Source organism: Pteronotus mesoamericanus, unplaced genomic scaffold (genome assembly GCF_021234165.1).
Source record: "Pteronotus mesoamericanus isolate MK-2021 breed Mesoamerican mustached bat unplaced genomic scaffold, CSHL_Meso_final scaffold_174, whole genome shotgun sequence".
Classification (NCBI taxonomy): Eukaryota; Metazoa; Chordata; class Mammalia; order Chiroptera; family Mormoopidae; genus Pteronotus; species Pteronotus mesoamericanus.
Genome location: NW_026555309.1, coordinates 13,013,542 through 13,029,468, shown reverse-complemented (window position 1 = coordinate 13,029,468; position 15,927 = coordinate 13,013,542). Strand labels below are relative to the sequence as shown.

Below are 15,927 nucleotides of genomic sequence, written 5' to 3'. Positions count from 1 at the left end.
GAAGCGTTGCAGCATGGAAAATCCATATTGAAAGCAAAAATGCATGACAAGGACACGAATTTTAAAACAGCCTAATGCCTCTTGTTTGTTATAATATGCAAGTACCAAATCCCCAGCATCATGTATCAGAAACACCACGTTGAGTTTCTTCTCGCTTTTTCCTATGTGCATGTATGCATACATTCTTAAAAGAGGCATGCATGCATACAAATGCACAAATACAGGCCCTTCTGTTGGCCTATTTTATAACTGTTCGCTTTCTTTTCTAATGTGGCAAAAAATCACTCCTGCTTTTCCTCCCTTTTTGTTACAGTAATGGGTGTATAGGAATACAGGGTTCAGACTCAAGTTGGCCCAAGAAGTAGAAAACAGAAATCACATACTTTAAATTTGCAAACACCTGGAATCCATTGGGTTCCTGGGGTTGTAGTTTGGAAGCAGAAAAAGCAAAGAACTCTGTGAGGTTGAACAGTTGGGGCTCTAAGTGAGAATGGCCTGAAGTGGCACCAGAGAGTCTGTGTGGAGAATTTGAAGTCAGGTAAAAGTCACCAGGAGACAGGCCTGCTTCTCTGTTGGGAGGCCAGCGCGGAAGGTGATGCCGAGGGACAGCCACTGGCTTAGGTAGGAGCTGAAAAAGGCAAACCCTAGTGTGTTTCCCAGTAGCGTTTTAGGTCATACCCAAAATATGCGCAGTACTCGGTACTCCAGAGCGAGGTTTGAAGCTGTTCTCCTGTAGTGTGTGCCGTTGTAGGGAGTGGGTGGTGTCCAGCCAGAGGAGCTTGATTCAGTAAACCATTAAGGAAAATACCACAAAGAGTCCAATGTTGAGCATATTAAAAAAATGATCCACTGGTTGTCTTAAAAAGACGTGAGGGGAATAGCATGGAAGGCAGTTATGGAGAGGAAACTTGTTGCAAAGTGGTAGTATTTATGTTCCTATCACGGAACGGGATATTTGTGTACGACCAGTGTATAGAAATATATGTGTTGCAAAAGCCACATTTGGATTTTTGAAAAGGTCGATTTTTAAAAAGTAATTCAGATGATATTGTGCACTATCAAATACTGGTGTCTTTATTAAGAAAAGAGAAAAGTTATTGTCTTGAGAAATATTGCTGGTTTTTTTTAGAGCAATTTGCATTTATTTTTAGTTTTTCTTGTTGATGTTTGAGGGGTCTGATAGCATTAATGGGCTTTACCCCACATGGAGCTTTGAGCTTATTGTAGCACTGCACACTGATCCCAGGTCAATGTGATGCGTGAAATCAATTTATTTGAATCTCTTTGCCTCTATAGGAATTTGGCAGCATGCCAGTTGTTTTCATTTAATGTTCTTTGTGTTGAACACAGACAAGCAGGCATGCTTTTGTATTCCTCTCTCTTTTGGTCTATATCTCTTTCAGCCAACATTTTACTCTATGGATTTTGAGATGAAGGAAGAATATATTATTTATATGACTCTAATCATTACTTAATATCTATATTTGTGTGCATATATATTTCACATGAGAAACATATATTTATATATACATCTCTTAAGAGATTAAGAAAGTGGTACACTTACGTATAAATACAAATAAATATAAATATACACAAATGTACCGCTTTCTTAATCATTTAAGGGATTGTTTTTATATTTCTGAGTTTTAATGGTGACTTTTTTTGTACGCAAGAATATTTTAGAATTTTGTTTAAATAAGATTTTTAAAGAAACATCATAGGGCATTCACTTACCATAATGCCCACTATCAAAACTGAAAATAACAATATTAATGACACAACACAACACATGTTTAATTTGTGAACTGGACTATCGCCATAATTTATTTCTTGGGGAGCTCTTTTGATCTTGAAGAATCACACTTTAATCAAGCACACACCAAAGGAAAAAAATATTATTTCAGTATTATTTTCTTTGAATACTGCATCTTGATTAAGATACCAGTAGTTTACATAGATTTGTTATGTATGAATTTTTATGAAATTCCTGCCGTTAGGGTAATTTTTTTTTTGCTTTATAAAATTTGGAAGGTAATGATAGGGAACAGTGTTGTGGTTTTTATTACAAATAGAGTCAGACTTTCTGTGGATGTTTTTGTGGGGAGGATTTGTTTCTGGGTCAGATTTAGAAAGAGGTGGGGAAGGAAATGAGGGAGAGAGAGAGGAGCACACTCTGTTGATGCTCCAGGCAGTTCTTGTGGAAGTTGATATGCAGAACCATAGAGCCGCAGCGCTGGGGGTCAGGCTCCTACCCAGCAGCTCTGCTTCCTTGTTTAATTACCTGAAGAGCAAAACAGTCAGCCTGCAAGTGTGTGAAAGCCCGGTATCTCTTGCAGCCGCCTGGTGCTCTGACATCCTGCGAGGCCAGCCCTGTCTGTCCCCAGCGTCAGGCTGGCTCCCGCCTGGGTTCCTTTCTTTCTGCAGGCATTGTGTGGAGGAGGGCTTGGTCAGGAATCGGAGGTTTCTGCCAGTGCCGTGCCTCTGCTCTCTCCTGCAGGACCTCTCTGACAGATACTCTTGACTTTTTTTTATCAAATGGATCTAAAACTTTGGCTCTTTCATTTTACACACTGGCCTTGCTATGAAACAATATCTTTATCAACAGCAGCAGACATCAACCAGTGGAGAACTGGCCTTGGTTAACAGGCTCTTATTTCCCTAATTCTTGTTATGTAATGTCCTACATGTGCTGCTTTTTTGGGCCAGACTCTAGTAGCTCTAGTAGTTCACGATGGAACCAGTAATTTTGAGGTGGTTTCTATGAGGCCATTTTGGAAAATTAATAGGTTCATAAAAATAGAATAGTTCATCTTTAAACAAAGATGATAGACCTTTTAAGGTTGAGTTTTTTTCTTTTCTCATATTTGAATACAAACTTGGACATTTCCTAGGGAAAGCTGGGGGTTAGTGAGAAATTATGTTTGGAAAGCAATGTGTGGCCAGTTTGAGAGTGGTATCGGGTAAATGTTCTGAGGAATGCTTGGAGGTGGAGCTATTTGGGAGATTCCAAGAGTATAACCAAGATGCTCTTTTACCAAGAGGAAATCCACCGGGTTCTTCATCCACAGTGTGGGCTGATTAAAAGTCTGAGCCGTGGGTGAGGGAGCATGGGTGGTAAGGTGATGGTGGGGGGTCTCCTGCAAAGGGAGGGGAAAGCGTGATGCCATGATTTGGTGTTTCCACCTCCTTCATTAGGATTCTGTCATGCAGTTTAAGGGCATTTACCCTTTAGATGCACGGATCTGCATCCCATTAACGTTACTAGGAGTTATGGGCATGTAAAGAGAGCAGCATGTACCTTTGCTTGTGCATGAGCACAGTTCCAGGGGATTGATTCCATTTATTTATTTATTTATTTATTTATTTATTTATTTAGGGCATTGAATAAAGGAACTGGACTTTGCAGGGAAGAATTTGGTAGGACGTATTCTAAAACCTTCTTTCTGTATTATATTTATGAAGGTAATAGCAATATTTCCTGTATTTGTATATCACTCCAGTGAAAAGTATATAAACACTTAAATAATTGGATTAGCCTGGTGTGTCTTGTGATGAAGCTGGCATCACCGTGATCTATTATGCAGTGGCAGAAGTAGCTCTGCCATAAGTGTTATGTGTATCCTCAGGCATGTGCATGTTTATTTGTGTATCAGCCTGTTTCATTTCTTTCATTATTTTTCTCTTTCCAATGTCAGTATAAATATGAAAAAAGAAAACATATAAATATATCTCAACGTCCTTAACTGGTGTCCTCCACTGACAGACCCTGGGTTTCCCTATTTTAAGCTCCAGCGTTTCTCTGGTTCTCTCTAACTGGAGCTTTCTTAAATGCAAGTAACATTAGCGTCATTCGTAGCATTAAGACTTGGCAGCAGAGAGTGTATAATGTGAGAAAAACTTGGAGGACTTGAAAAGTGAATGGAGAGAGTTATGGCTTGCAGGTGGCATCGGGAATTAAAGAATATGGACAAGAATGTGGGGTTTGATGCCTTGTGCTGAGTGTGCTAAATATGGAGTGAAATGGCAAGGAAAAATCAGATGTATGGGAGAAGAGAGTGGGAGGGAGGGAGTTACTCTGGAAAAGAGAAGGAAAAAAATTCTTTTAGGAACTGTTGGACTTGTGGCAATTTACCAGCAGTAATGAAAACAGGACATTTTGTTAGATAAAAGTGTCACAGCATTCCAAAAATTTAAGATTTTGGTATCTTACAATTAAGAATAATTTTAATAAGTAGTCAGAGTGAGGATTGAAGTTTTCGTACAGACTAACAGGATTGAGTTGAGATTTACAGATTTTAACAACTGTTTGGTGCATTTCAGAATATACAACATTGCATTGTTCTGCCTGGTGTGGCTGGGTAGGGAGGATGGGGCATGCGTGATGAAACCCAGTAGGGTTAGAGTGAGACATTAATTAAAACATTTGCATTGTTATGAAAGCAAATGTATTGTACTGGGTATTATTTGAACAAATAAAGCATTCATTTTGGAATGAAAAATTATAATGGAATTAATTCATGGTAGCTAAAAATCATTCTGAGTAAGTTTGAATTTGTTTATAAAGTTGGCAAATTAGTATGTGTGCATAGATATTCCTAATTTGCCATGTGGAGAGATAGAAGTGGAGAGTTTGTTAGAGATAAAAGTCCTATGAAAAAAGAATATGGTGAAAAAATTCTGGGATTTTTATTTTATTGCTGTGTATTTGCTCCACCTGGTGGATTTTGTTGAAAGTGTTTTAATTCATGTTAATGAAAAGGATACCCTTTACACAATTTATAGGAAGATATAGCCTTTGTTTTGTTTTTGTTGCTGTGTAAAATAGTTTAATTTCTATCAAGGTCAAAACATTTATATGCCTTTGTTTAGTTTTCTCAATGCATTGACATTAATATATATTAGTTTTTCTGGTTTAAAATGTTAACACATGCTCATTTGGAAAATAGAGAAAAATGAAAGATTTGAAAAACAGACAAAAATTAAAAAAGGAAATAAACATCATTTATAATTTCACTGCCCAGAACTGTTGCATTATTTTTAATAATAGATGTTATCAGAAGAGGACTATTTTGCATTTACATTTATTTAAAGATTTGTGGAATGTTAGATACTATGACAAAGTGTGATGGTTGTTATTTTAATTATTTTGGGGCAACTGTACCTCTTGTAATTTCCAGGCTCCAAAAAAAAAAAAAAAAAATAGGGTTTCTCAGGAACTGGTTTTATTAAGTTCTGTGTCTGTGTAGGCAGAGATTAAAGGTACCTCATGCATTCACAGGGCTGTTTATAGGGATGATGAGATCTCTTGTTCCGTGGGCTTACACAGATTGCATTCTTTGGAAATCTTAAGGATTCAGTTGTACTTTGATCATCTTATTGTCTTCCATAGGTTATTTTTTTTTTTTTCTCCTTTAGACTAACAGCTCTGTAACAGAAGGTGAAGTTTTGAAAACAGTGTCTTCATATGCAAGGGATTTGGAGACCTTTTTATTGTCTTTAAAATTGTCATTCATAGTCCTCATTAGCGTTTATTGTTGCAAGCCTACAAGCAGAAAATGTGAAATTGGTATGTCATGAATAGCCCCACAGAGCTCTTGAGCCCCTCCCATTCTGCCTGCAGTGTGGTGTGGGCTGGGCTTCAAGGGAAAGCTGTCCAGATGGCTGCCTGCACAGGGCAGAGATGCAGGTTTTGTCTCTGGTGCTGAGAGGAGGGAAAGTTCATTGGAGCAAACGCCATCACCCTTGCTTTTTAACAAAACTGACTCGCCATTAGTTAGGATGGGGAGGTGGTGACATTAGAAACAAAGATTTTCCATTTAGTGTTACAGTCCTTGTCAAATGGATAAGGGATGGGTAGTTAAGGTGTCTTCTCTATTATCTGAGTGATTTTTAGGGTTATAAAAAATATGAGGAAACTACTAAATGACAACTTATTTGCAGATTTACATGCAAGTGTATACTTAAGATTGTTTTTAGGGAAGAATTCTTTTATTTGAAGAGATGGAGTTAATATAGCTAGTGTTCAGCCTTGAAGATTACTAAGGAAGTGTCACACTTCAAAATAGTTTAAAACATTTAACCCCTTCCTGGTGCCTATGAAGTAATCTCTAATATTAGTAAGTTTGAAGTTTGCATTTAAATAATACAATATTCAGACAATGCAAATTTTAAATCTATTATAACATTTCAGAATTTTTTTGAATATTAGATATTGAAAATCAAAAGGTTGTGGAAAATAACTGCAATACACTGGGATATTTTAAAGGCATTAGTACAGTTGGAAACAATTCATAATAATTTAAATATAGATGTAATTTTTATCATGTGATATTTTAAACATTTTATTTTGCACAAATACACACAAGTGAATGCTATATACTTAAATGTACTAGGAAACATCTTTTCATTCAAAATAGAAGAAATAATTTTTTCTATGTTATGAGGTAGAGAAAAGTATACTTTAATCTGACTTAATAATCAAGTATATTGCTTGAAAAATTATTGATAAAACTTTATTCTGTACACATTGAAGATGGAAAAAAATATAGAGACTTTATAGAGGGTTTAGAGAGAAAATATAGAGGGTTTTCAATTGAGGAAATCATGAATATTTAAAAATGTTATGATTAGTACCTTCAAATTACAGTTCAGAACACATTATTAATACACTTGAACTGATGAAGATAGGAAAATCAAAGTGACCTAAGTCAATGAGTTTGACATGTCGTAGGTGAAGGAAGGGGTTGTGACTTCTAGCTCTGGACCTGCCTCATGCCCTAGAGATTAGGATTTCTTGACACACTGTCCAGTATGCTCTCCATGGGACACAGTGTTACATGGTACTTTTGTTGTTAGGTTGCAGATGATCCAGGCAGTGAAGCTTTTCTCCTGTGGTGTCTGGTTCCTCTGTCCAGCATGCTTTCTTTTACTATATTCATCTTATTGCTGGCACTTAGGCCCTTTTGGACAGCCCTAAATAACTGTTGGACCCATTGATGTTTATACATCCTTCAGATTTTTAAAATGGCAATCCGGTCCCTGTTCTTGACTTGTCATTTAAGCACAATTCTTGTGAGCTCTTCCGTGGGCGGCTTTAAAGTTGAGGAGGCGCAAATACTTGCCAATCATCTCCCCCAAACGAGGTATTTGAAGGAAACTGTGAATGTGTCTAGTTGTTTACAATAGTCATTTATAGAAAGGAGTTTAAATGACAGATGATCCTCTTACCTGTATGAAATATTTCAGTGAACTTTTTAACTTAATTTTTTTCTTCTTTGCCTCTGGTTTCTGTGTGGTTGGCTGTATCTTACGTTGTAGCCTAACTACAACTTGAACCATTTGTTTTTCTGGTGGCACAATACAGTTGGATTTATCTTTGTCAGGAGACAATCTATTATGGCCTTTAATACAGTTTCAGATGTCTTTCAGTGGCAGAAACAAATTAATGTACATTTTTATTAGGTGTTGTATCCATTTAATTGACTGTCACAGTGATGAGAAGTTAGGAAATCATCTAAAAGAGAGGTCCATCTCCCATAGCCCAACAGCTCACAAGTTAGGTAGGTTTGCCCTGTCAGTGGGTTGCCTTTAGAAAACACTAATAGCTTCCAGCTGGGTGGAAAATCAAAACCTTTGGGGTCTGACAAAACTAGCAGATTTGAATTTGAAAGCAGAGCTAATGCCTCCATTTTATTTTTTACCACTCGCCCATAAAACATTATTTTCCAATATGTCAACCTCATTTGGTGGCCAGTGGTCTGAAATTGAAAGTGGAACAAGCAAGTGGAGAAATCTGGACATTAGGGAGTCCGCCCTGTCAAGCTGGTGTGCCACTTTGTGGAAGAGCCTCCTCTAAGAGCAGGGGGGTCTTAATGACCATTCATCAATGCTCGTTGGCTGATCATTGAGTGCCTTCTCATTCAGTTTATCAAGTCTTGCACATAAAAAGTCAGAATAAGTCTTATTCAGCTTTGTTAAAGGCAACTAGGAGTAAAATGCTCCATTTGAACCTATTTTGCCCTTGTTTTTTCACTTTGTTAATGCAGCCCTGCTTAAATGAGTGTCTTTATTGGGTCAGTTAGAATATCTGAAACTATTAATTCTCTTGTATTGAATAGCTGGTGGCAGGCCAGAGCAGATGGGGTAGGAAAGTATTTGGTTGGGTGTATTGCTTTCAATTAGGATCAATGAGGTTTCAGCTTCTTTGAATTAACTCACTTAATACCCACTGTGTGAAGTCACAGCCTGCTAGAAGCAGGAAAGAAAGTTGAGAAGACCTGTAGGAAAGCTTTAACTCAAATTCTCCTTTCACTGGTGTAGAGAGCTTTCGTTAATTGCAGACGATTTTAATAGACTGCTAGACCCTATTGGTAAGTCAGGTTTTGAGCAAAAGCAAAATCTGTACGATAGGGTTTGTTTGTCTTGGAAACAAGTGAAAAACACCTTGGAGCAATACAATACCATAATGCCTTTCGACTGATGTAAAATTATTGTCAGAAACCAGTGTATGTAGTTTTGGGGGAGCCTGGCCTTCAGCTGTTGACTAAATTTACTGATTTGAAAAGTGATTATTTAGGTGACTTGCTTTAACAGATCACCTTGAAAATGCTCTGTGTTCTTAATTAAAAGACATGGCTGTCCTGAGGAAGTATACTTAATTGGTCAGCAATGTATTCTTCGAGATTGTTTTGAATAAATTTAATTTAAAAAAATATGTTTTCTAATGGTGATGCAAGACAGTGTTTTGTACTGGAGAAAACTTTTGCAATACGCGCTTTCCCCCCATTCACTACATAAGTGCATTCATCATGTTATTGATTATCTATTTTTATTATACAATTTGGATGTTAGAGATCTTGGCTCCTGCCCTTTTTTTTTCTTTTTATTAAAGGGAAAGTTATTTTTGTCTAAGTAACTGTATAGAACTATGTGTCCAGGTTTCCATGCAAGGAAAACTGCCAAAAGGGTTGCAGGTTTGCTTGCCCCCATGGATTAGAGAACAAGAGGAAGAAACTGGTTCCTGGAGAAAACGCTGAACTAGTCTCAGATGCACACACATTCAGTTAGGCCCTTTCTGCAATCAGACTTCTAGGTGAGAATCCCCAGGGATCCGGGTTTTGTTGACGTGGATCAATTTAAAGTGGCAATTACTGTAGTCAGATAACAGCTTAAAAAGCTTTTTTACACATAGAAAAGATACATAATCACACGGCATATGGAAGTTCAATTTTCTGAGCTATGGCTTAGCAACTTGCAGTGTACCGATATTAAGACCTAGTTTTAAAACCGGATATCATCCAGTTTTCTTAAAGTGTAATGCATTTTTGTCATATGATTTTCTATTTCAGAAGTGATTCACTGTGCATATTGATGAAAGGTTGGGTTTCCCACTGTGAAAATGTTTTCTTTCTAATGTAGGTAAAATATTTTAAAAAATTGAGTGGCTTTAAAAAATACTCTCTGTAAAAATGTAAATATACAGATTTAGGATTTTGGATTCCATAAAGGTCCTTATTGCAGGACTTAATTGATTATCACTCTCATTCCTACTATAAAGCTTTCTGTCATAAGAATGTTTGAGCTTGGTGCTTAACTATACTGAAATCCATTACACAGAACCTCATTACAAGTGACATCTAACTAAGATGAACAAAAAGATTAGCCTCATAAATAGGGTGCAGTATACTGTTAGTGACAGAACAGAGTAATCATTATGAATTATGATCTTTTTATAAGTTGTCTCTGACAATGATGGATTTTTGAGGGGTTCCCTGTATGAAGCGGTACTTCTGGGGTTCAGTATTTGGGGGCTGTGGAAATTCTTATTGATTGACGCTGTTTACTAGAGATGATTTATTTTTAGGTTGTGCAGGGTGTGTGTGTGGGCGGGTGGGTGCGCTTTGAAACAGGTTGTGTGCACTCTTGCAAAGCAGTGTAGGAAGGGTGAGTAGGTAGAAGTCAGAGTCATTGCTTGTGTTTTCAGATGGGCTTTTATGAATCCTCTGAGGCAGAAAGTAGGGGGAAGAATCGGTCTGACAAAGGCTCACAGCATATAGAAAGTGTAGAATAGGCAGAGGAAGACCGTGAAGGGATAACAAGAGTTAAAGGGGATGATCCTGTCTGTCATATTCCTTGAACTTGCAGGCTTGTCAGACTCCTGAGCAGAATTGTTTTTGTGTTTATAGTGGATTGAACATACATCGAAAGGTAAAGCCTGAGGCATCTGTCTCATCATGTGCCTGCCCTGTTGTTAAAACAAATACATTCAGACCTAGGGAAGATTTGCAAGTGTTGAAGTGAGGAAGAGTTTTAGAGGGGAACAGCATTTTCCTTCTGCCTGGCATTTTTGTGTGTTTAGAAAAGGCATGCAAGGCAGACAGGCGTATGTTTCTCCTATGATGCAAGGATGTTTTACAAAGGACTAAAGAGGGACTGCTGAGAGGAAAATAGCCAGCTTTAGATAAAGCACTATAACAAAGGCTTGTAGTTTTATATATCATGGTGTCCATTAAAGCTTAATAGGGAAGAGTCCATTGAACCGGGCTGGGTATGTGTTATTCATGGGAAGGATAAACATTGAAGGGTGTGCAAAAAATCAAAAATCAGGAGGACATGATTGTTCAGCTTTTGAAAAGGCTTTTTACAGTGAAGATTTTGTTTTCATCTCCCAGGGATCTCTATGCAAGATAGAGGAGAGGAAGATGAAAATGTTTGGAGCGTATCAGCACAGGGATCACAGGGGGTTAAAAGCACACTAGTAAAATAAAAGTGGCCTGCTTCTGCTTTTATAGTGTTCTATTTTACACACACTACTGAGAAGCTGACAAAAGGAATGATTCCGATACTTTGTTCAGTATGAGAAACTGGCACAATATACAAAGTCTTATAAAGATGTTTTTATACTGCTTTGGATTTTCAGTTCAGTAAACAAGCTTTGAGGTTTGTGCCTATGATTGTTTTTTTTTCTTTCTTAATACTGTTCACAATAATGAGAAGATGAAGGGAAACCTTTTATTGTGAGCACTGGTAGGGGGCCAGGTCTACTTTTCATTCTCTTGGCAGAATAAGGGTTAACTTGTAACTGGATGGGGGGGTGGTGAATGAATTATTCAGCATTTAGCTTATCATTCTGCTTTTTACTTTCTGTTCTTTGGTGCTCTGGAACTTCTGAGAGAGAGAGAGAGAGTGGGTAAGGGGAGGCCACGGTTGCGATACTTTGCACACACATCCCTGTCATTGTTCTGCCTGAAGAGACAGGGCTGGGTTCAAGGCCACATGTGCTCCTGTCATCATCCACATTTCTGCTTCAAGTGCAACCCAGAGTGTCAGCTCTCCATCTGTCTCTGCCTGGCAGGCGCACGCGCCCAGCACCCTGCCTCGGGCTATGCCGCCCCTTCTGATGGCCCTCCTCTCTCTGCCTGCACTCATTCCAGAACAGGAGGCATGAGCTCTGCTTGCGCCTGCTTTTAGGAGACAGTCACTTTCTGTGTGGACGCTGCATTCAAGGATGCCTGGTGAGTTAGCCCCGCTCTACTTTCTCTCTCTGATTTCAACACGAAGAAAGCTTACTTTTTCTTAGGCATGGAAAATACCTCCTGCCCCACGGCGTGCACTGCCATATGTGGGCAGAGGCCGGGGATGACAGAGGTGATATGTGGAAAGTGGCGTAAAGAGGGCCACCAAGATCTCGATGCAGGGGTGTAGGGTGTGGAGTCCTTCCTTTTAAAATTCGGAGGTGTGTTTTAAAAGCTGAGGGGAAACTAGCTACGTATGTTTGCCAGCACAATTTACTTGAGTGAATTTAGCTCAAGTTAGAAGTATTGTTTCTCTTCTGGATTTTGTGACTGTCATCTGTACCTTGTATCCTGGAAACTTCATCTGTGGAGAGTTTTCAGATTATGGCGGAACCCTGGGATAAGGTCTCTTTAAAAAGCTGTTTATCTTAGAGAAAATAAAGAAATTTGGGACGACACATATTTCCAGTGTTGTCCTAGATCACAGTCCTTAGATGGCATAGGCAAATCATTGTAATCTGTTAATTAAAAATAAAAAAGTCTGCCGAATTACTGAAGCTGTTGTGGTTCTGGAAATTTAGGGTATGTCAGTTTCCTCTGAAAAATATTATCTTTGGAGCCTGGAGTGTTCCTGTCTGTGATTGTTGCCAGGGAGGGCTCTGCTTATGGAGAAAGCAGCCCGGGAGAAGCAGCCTGATGGGGAAAGGGCTGTTTCTGCTCTTCTCAAGAACTGTCTGTGTTACCCTGTCCCTACTTTGAGCAGTCTCCCTCTAGATAAAAAAGACAGGGCAGATAGAGATCCTACAGCTGGTTGAATCCTGCAGATTATTTGGGTAGGAGAGGCAGAAGAGGCTGTGCTCGGTCAGAGTTTGTACACCTCACAGATGGTGTTTTGAAACATTATCTGCCAGTTTTCTGCAACCACAGTTGTGTGTAGGTATTGCCAGTTGTTTGAAGAATGTTTTCCCCTTTAGTATGTGTCTTGTAATTCTCATCATTATTAATGTATGTGCAGAAATGCGTTTGTGAGAGAACTGCAGTTTTTCATTAGTTCAGTAGATGAGGAATGTATGTAGATGAAATGTGGGTAAAATCAATTTACAAAAATACAATGACCAAGGTATTTAAGAGGACATTTTACTTCTGAAGCTCTCATCTTTATTTATATGCACTGTGCACCTAAAAATGTAATGTGCATTGGGTGTGTGATGTGGTGTGAAAAAATGCTTGTATTTTTTTTTTTATTTCACCATAATATTGTAGCAGTTTCACCTGATTTTTATATCACAATTTGAATCTCCTTTGTTTTTATGCTCTTAATAAGTGTGTTAAATGATCTGATGTATTAGTATTTTGAAGAATCTGTATTTTGTTTTGCTAGAACAAAATCCAGAATAAACCAAAGACCTTTGTGATTGATAATAGGAGAAAGGGATTAGGTAGGACACTTATTACCCCTAATTACATGGTTTTAAAGTAATCTTTAAAGCATCTTTATTTAAAATGCATTGAACTGTATTTAGAGTTTTAGAATCATTGATAAGTTTTGTTTTACTGTTGAGTTGTTAATATCTGACTGGTTCTGAAACAGTAGCCTGAGGTGTGGGCAGTGTTTCTTTCTCTCTCTCCCCCTCTCTTTCCCTCTCATCAACTGTGTTAGAAAACCTTTTACTTGGATGCAGAGAATATATTAACAGCTGTGACTATGAGCATGTGCCAGAATGGAGATACTTGAGCAGATCTGACACTTGGCTATTTTTGACACCCATCTGCACTTTTTAAACTCTACTATTGAATGGACTACCTCTTAATATGTTTTTAGCATATTTTAGTCCATACATACGTACTTATGTTAACAGACAATTTCAACCATCTGGGGCATATTTTATATTTTAAAATAACATTATGTGTATAAGAGTAAAGGATGTATTTCAGGTAATCTGCTATTGTCACTTTTTTAAAATTTGACTACATATTTATATAACACCATTCATTTTTTTTTATTATTATTAGGTCAAGTGTCAAAACTGGTTCCTGGTTGTACCAAACCTGAATTAACAATTCTCAGGTGTTGGACCTTTTTCATAAAAATGGGGCTCCCTGGAAACAGATATGCACAGAATGAATTTGTTCAAAGACATACCAGTCTGTGGGGAAAGGTGGGTACAAAAGTCTTTCGTTTAGGGGTTTCTAGAATTATTTCAGTTACAAAACACATGCTTTAGCTGTTGATACCTACTGTTACAAAAATGAACTATGAAAAGCCAAAGGAGGCCATGCATGCTTTAAAGAACTAAATTAAACTATTTTTATGATTTAATTCAGTATAAGGAAATATCATTTCATTGCCTGTCACTTTGTGACAACTAGATCCTTGTGTTTGAGAAAAGGAAAATGTTTTCCTATGACAAGGTTGGGAGACCTTGGACATTATATTGTTTCAGGAGGAGATGACTCCAAGCTTTCTGAAACATTTATATTTTTATCAATCTTTATATAATATTATCAAAGAACATATGTTGACCTACAAAATGCTTTCCGGACTGTTTCCTTAAAAGGACAATAAGTGAGCATAGTCCATGTAGCCCAGAAATAGTGCTGTTCTTTCAGAAGATGGCTAATATTAGGTCAGACCACCCTTTCTCAATGGTCCTGCTCTCCAGATGTGCATGGAACTTTTTTTTAAGTTCAAGTTTCAAAAAAAAAAAAAAAAGTTTGTTTTCAAAATCTGGTTTTACTTAAGACATCTCCATTCTGGAGTGCATTTCATAAATTGCCCACATATTTTTCTTAGCAGAGAACTTAACTGGCTGTAATTTTTAACACATGGCCACATCATGTGATATTTTCAAAACACTTACACAGAGCTTTAAGAAAGTCCCTGCAGAAATGATCCATCCTCTCACAGCCGGCCTGTTTTTTAACAGCATATCTGCATTTTCCATTTAGTAGAGTTATATATTATTAGCTTACATTTTTGGGTAGTAAAACAGTGCATTGCTGATTGTAAAACATGGACTTTATTATCTGCTGAAAATTGATTTGGCATTTATAGCCACTGTGTACTAGACTGTTTTTCTGTTTTTAACATCAGTGCTTGCAAGCGATGATTTGTGTAAAAAACAGCAATGAAATTGCCATGGACAGACAACTGTTAGTGTCCCTAGTAACTGAACATTTGGATAATGCACCTGGTTATTTTTTTTTTAAATCGATGCATCTAAATGCTCTCATACAAGAACAAAAAACACAATAGTCCATTCACTGTCACTCTGTTTTACCCTGCAAGTTGGTTTGCCATTGTGTTAGGCTAATTCTTCAAACAAGCCTCCTGCCAGCTATTAAAAGAAAACTGTATGAGCTGCAAATATCCAATTATAAATGTAGTTTATATGGATATTACTTCTTTGCAGCAGAAATTTAGATTTTCCAGCTTTTCTCCAAACTCTGGCATCCTTTCCTTGTTTCTTTTAAAATTATTTCCTGGTAATATTTCAGAGTACTTGACCTTTTAGTTCTATATTTTAAATAATACTTGGAAACTTTCACAAGGTATCTTCCTGTGTATAGTTCATGATCTATTGAAAAAGTGTTTAATCTTTTGGGGACGGTGATAATTTGTGAAGTTTTCATAAGGCAACTAGTTTATTTTTATTTCTTAGAGTAAACATTCACTTAATGGGCATTATATGGTGCAGAAAGGTATATTAATCATCTCATCACCAGTGACATTCAATGTTTGCAAAGAAGATGCTGTAATTCTAATATCTTGAACAGCCTTCTGAATCATCAGAGGAACCAGATAGGTTTTAGAGCTGGAAGGTTTATCTTGCAAGTCCCTTCAACTTACAGATAGGTGTTGAAACTGGTTAAGCAACTTGCTCAGGTGGTTTATTAAAGTGAGAAGTTTCTCTCAGTTCACCCTCCATACCAGGCTTCTTCTAAATCTCATATGCACATAAAGTCACATTAGCATATTAGTGCCATTCTTACTTTGCTGTCTTTTATATTCAGCCCTGGATTGCTTTTACCATATGCTTTCTCACCTCCTCCTCCAGGACTGCAGAGCTATGTAGGAGAAAATTCTGTAACAGTAATCACTAGGCCTGTAGCAAAGGTATGCCATCACATTGGGACAACTGTAATAGAAGAACAATAAAAAAGAATTAAAAAATGTATAGTTGTTTGGAAATTAGAAAGCCTCAGTGTGGTTAATTACCAGAGTGTTAAGCAGATCGAATAATGTAAGATATGACAACTGAAAGGTTACTATAACACGAAGTTCAGGCGCCAAAGTAGACATTTGTAGGTTGCTGGAATGTACCAGGTACAAGAAAACTGTGAAAGGCCCTCCAGGAGTTTTGAGTTCTGGTGCTTCAGGCAGAGAAGTAAACAGTAATTAATACAGGGGTTA

The 15,927-nt window shown here is 37.6% G+C and overlaps 1 protein-coding gene across 3 annotated transcripts in view; it reads left to right on the top strand.

The window, feature by feature from the left end:
- The window catches only part of RUNX1T1 (RUNX1 partner transcriptional co-repressor 1), a 142,889-nt gene that overhangs the window by 27,361 nt on the left and 99,601 nt on the right, over positions 1-15,927 (top strand). The window contains exon 1 of one of the 3 annotated variants that reach the window (XM_054590253.1): positions 11,302-11,513. The exons of the other annotated variants lie outside the window; for them this stretch is intronic. Coding sequence (XP_054446228.1) covers positions 11,507-11,513 — 7 coding nt within the window. The 5' untranslated portion in view covers positions 11,302-11,506. Of the gene's footprint in view, positions 1-11,301; positions 11,514-15,927 lie in introns of those variants that run through there. 3 annotated transcript variants of the gene reach the window in all.